Source organism: Morone saxatilis, unplaced genomic scaffold (assembly GCF_004916995.1).
Source record: "Morone saxatilis isolate NCDOM2014 unplaced genomic scaffold, NCSU_SB_2.0 Contig2, whole genome shotgun sequence".
NCBI lineage: Eukaryota > Metazoa > Chordata > Actinopteri > Moronidae > Morone > Morone saxatilis.
In genome coordinates, this window is record NW_023339762.1 from 2,527,153 (window position 1) to 2,531,021 (window position 3,869).

Sequence of the window (3,869 nt, forward strand, 5' to 3'; positions counted from 1 at the left end):
TGCAGCCAAATGTTCAAACCTGCAGTAGAGGCTATAGCTTTTCCAAGTTTCCTGCAATGTCAAATATATCATCCTGAACTTAGTGGAAATGTGCATACAATTATGTATTATGCATACATTTGGAACAAGCTGATGCTGAATGTATACGATATGACACTGCCAGACAGTGGGGAATAAGATGGTTAAAGTTGTTAACACTGATTAAATATAAAAAATGCATTTTCACTGTGATGTGCTGCTATCCTCAAGAGGAGACTACTCACTCATCAGATACTCCAGCTGCAGTTCAGGTGCTCAGTGGCTGCCAGTATAAAGCAGCTGTGAGTGGTGGGTAACATCACTCTGATAAATAAATATTGGGGAAACTTGGCTGTAAGTGCTTATCATATGTTCTGCAGTTTGAAAGACATATGAGACGAAATATATCCAGTATGAGTAAAGGAGACTAAAACTTCTCCTCTTTTTAGAAGAGGGCTGGTTTTTACACACACTAATTCTAGCTTCTATATTCACATCCAACCAGAGGTACACAAAGAATAAACAGTAAAGCAAGCCAGCTGCTCTCATAAGAGCAACATTCCCATATGATACTAGAACAAAGTCAACAGGGTTACACAAGCTTTTAAAACACAAGTTAATTTAATAATAGTTTATCTGTCAAACACAAAATTACATTTAAAATCTCTGTGTACAATCTACAAAAGGTAAACAAGATAAAACACACAGCATTGGTCCTCTGTGACATTCATTAATTTACAATAGTTCTCTTTGGCTACAAACACCACACAAAACACACAACAGCTGGGAGCAGAGACTGAGTGTGAGCGGACTGTCACACAGACGATCAGCGCCACCAGTGACTTCAATGGCACGGCTCTCGGTCTGAGAGCGAGCTGCTCCCTGTCTCGCTCCAGCTGTGCTCTCTCTAAACATCGCTGTGTCAGCTGAATTAAACAGTCCGTGTGCTGATCCAGGAGATTTTCTACAAACTCTTGTTTCTTTGTGGATGCGGATGGCTTGGATGACTTTTCTGAAGTTTAAACATTTCTTAGACAAAGTCACCTGGAACAACTCTAGTTTGACGGATATTAGGCATAACTGTTTACTGATGCTGCCTGGCAGTATGTATGAGCATGTAACTGAAGAAAAAGACATGTTTTGACCCTTCCTAAGTCCCGCCCCTTTTTGCTCTGTGCTCCAATAACAGTTGAGCAACCCTCAGTCAGAACCTCGGTCAAATTTCTCCTTTTCTGTACTTAGTACTGCTACGTGCTGAGCTCGTCTGTGTTGAAAAAGACAACCAAATTCTGCAGATTGTTTAAATATAAACCTTTATATATGCGACATGATGATACCTACCAATCAACAATCAATGTAAATTAGCAAGCTAGTTAGCTATTTTTTGCTAACATTAGCATTCATATATAACTAGCTAGCAAACGACTGACGTAGATTGGCTAGCTATTTAGCTGGTAGCTTGTTACCGTTAGCTAGCAAACACAAACTGTGACTATATACTGTATATATTTATCTTTTAACCATCTTCAAAATGTGGTTGTCTTTTTCAACATAGACTAGCCTAGCACATAGCATATCTGAGAACAGGAAAGGAGAAGGTTGACCGAGGTTCTGACCGAAGCTTGCTCGACTGCTATTGGAGCACAGGGCAAAAAGGGGCGGGACTTAAGTTGGACAATATGTTGAGCCTTTCAGTTAAATGAATTAAAATGATTTTCTCCACAGCATCACTGTACTCAGTTCGGGGAAAGTCTCCAGTCCCTGTTTTGGTCTAGCTGAAGTCTCTAAACTGATGTGTCACTCCTGCCTGCTGACTCCTACGCTCATTTGGACAATTATTTAGCAAAGCTGTAACTGCACTAAATCAAGCTCTACCAAACTGAGATGGATGACAACTCTACCAAAGCACTAAGCCTGTGGTCAGCATCTTATTTCTGAGCTAACAGGATTTCAAGTTTCAAGGACAGTCAAAGTGTTATGGAGCTGGTGCCAAATGTTGCTTATTCCTAAATCATGGGGAAAAAATAAGATTAAGGCTACGACAGCGTCCCCATTCCACAGTCTGAAGTGTCCCAGGCTCGTCATTTATCAGGCATCTTGAAATAGATAAAGTCCAAGATTACAGTGCTGATCGGTTGTGCTTGTGATCATTCCTCCTCTTCGATCGTCCATCTATATGCCCATTCCTGCATTCCCCCCCTCCTTCTGCCCTCAGGAGGATGCAGTGCCAGCTCTCATGACCCTAAAGAGTGCGTTGACGTTATTGCTCTTGATGGCGTCTCGACAGGCGGAGATCACTTGGTTCTTGGGCTTACCCACTGAGGAGGAGGAGGAGGAGGAACAGCAAGAGACAAGACTCAGTTGAGGGGACAAGACAGGTAGGCAAGATGTAACAACACATGAAGGTTGACCCATATGTCTATCAGCTTCTGTTCACATTCATTTCGTTTTTTTCTTCTTAAAGATCTCCCTACATACTTATTATTGCTTAATACATATTAATAGTGGGTTGTTAAATGCTTGCATCACTGCCATAGCATAAATAAATGCCACTGTTTAAACCAGTGAATGTGTTGTGACTGAAATGTGAAATGTGCCGGTCAATAGATGCTGTTAAGGTTCCCAGGTAATGTTTTGAGGCTCAGTGTTTTTAACCAGAAGTTGTGCCAGCTACAGTTCAGAGCCAGATCTGTAGAAGAAAACAAAAGTATTGGCCACCGGATTAAGTAAGCACTTAGCAACAATTGTCCACCAACACCAGGCTGGCTTTATTCCGGGCAGGCTTTCCTTTTTCACTGAGCATCACTTGGTAAATATATTGTATTCTAACTGGGGTAAAAACACTCGAGCAGCACGTCACGACACTGGACGCCCAGAAAGCTTCTGCGTGTCCTGAATGGCCTTATTTGTTTGAAACTGTGAGGAGGTTTGGATGTGGGAAGACTTTTGTAGACTAGACTGAAATTATTTATTGCTCTACTAAATCCTCTGTCATAACAAATAATACTTAATCAAAGCAATTTAGTCTATATCAGGGTGTAAGGAAGGGAGATTGTCCCGTTTGTTATTTAGTATAGCACTAAAACACTCAGATTATTCCATATTCCAGCTTATCTTTTACAATATATTAAATAATAAAATACATTTTTTTAATAAAATAAAAATACAATCTTACAGGATTGCCATGTTAAGGTTGTTCATAGTTATATCACATATTTAGGACTTAAAATATAAAAATTATAAACTTTTGCACAAATTAGATTTGTGAGAAGGTTCTGATAATTTAAACACCTTCTCATGATTGGAAAAATAAGTGTCATTAATATGGCATCTCTACCAACATTTTTAGATCTCTTTGAAAAATGGGCTGATATTGAAAAAGAGCTTTTGTCTTTAATAAAACCTTATGGCTCACTGTCGGCTGCTGAATCAGTAAGTTATTAGTAATCAGAGTTCTGTTGTCAGACATTCACTGAAGAGTCTTACTCAAATCAAACATGTCTGCAAAGTCCCTAGTAAATACACCATTTTGCCACCACTGTGCCTTTTCCCCAGCATTACTGGACAACACATTTTCTACATAGTGTGGAAAAGGGCTGTAGTGCATAAAGGACTTCTATTTACTTTTGGGTCAAGTACACTTTACCCCTTAAATTTGTTTGTGTGAGAGACACACTCTTTTAGAATTGTTTTTTCCTCCCTCCAGAGAGTAAGAAGCTCATCACCAAATTTGTGAATTCTTCTCTAAAGCCCAGTTCAGACCAAAGAGATTCACGGCGAGACGAAACAGTTTTAGAACGTTGCAGGGAAAAGTTTCAGCCAGGTGAACTGGTTGTATCAGCGTTGCGTGC

The 3,869-nt window shown here is 39.9% G+C and overlaps 1 protein-coding gene across 1 annotated transcript in view; it reads right to left on the reverse strand.

Annotated features, from left to right (window-relative positions):
• Window positions 1–620: 620 nt before the first annotated feature.
• bbs2 (Bardet-Biedl syndrome 2) overlaps window positions 621–3,869 on the reverse strand; it is an 11,564-nt gene continuing 8,315 nt past the window's right edge. Inside the window, exon 18 of the mRNA XM_035664607.1 lies at window positions 621–2,336. Coding sequence (XP_035520500.1) covers window positions 2,230–2,336 — 107 coding nt within the window. The 3' untranslated portion in view covers window positions 621–2,229. The remainder of the gene's footprint in view (window positions 2,337–3,869) is intronic.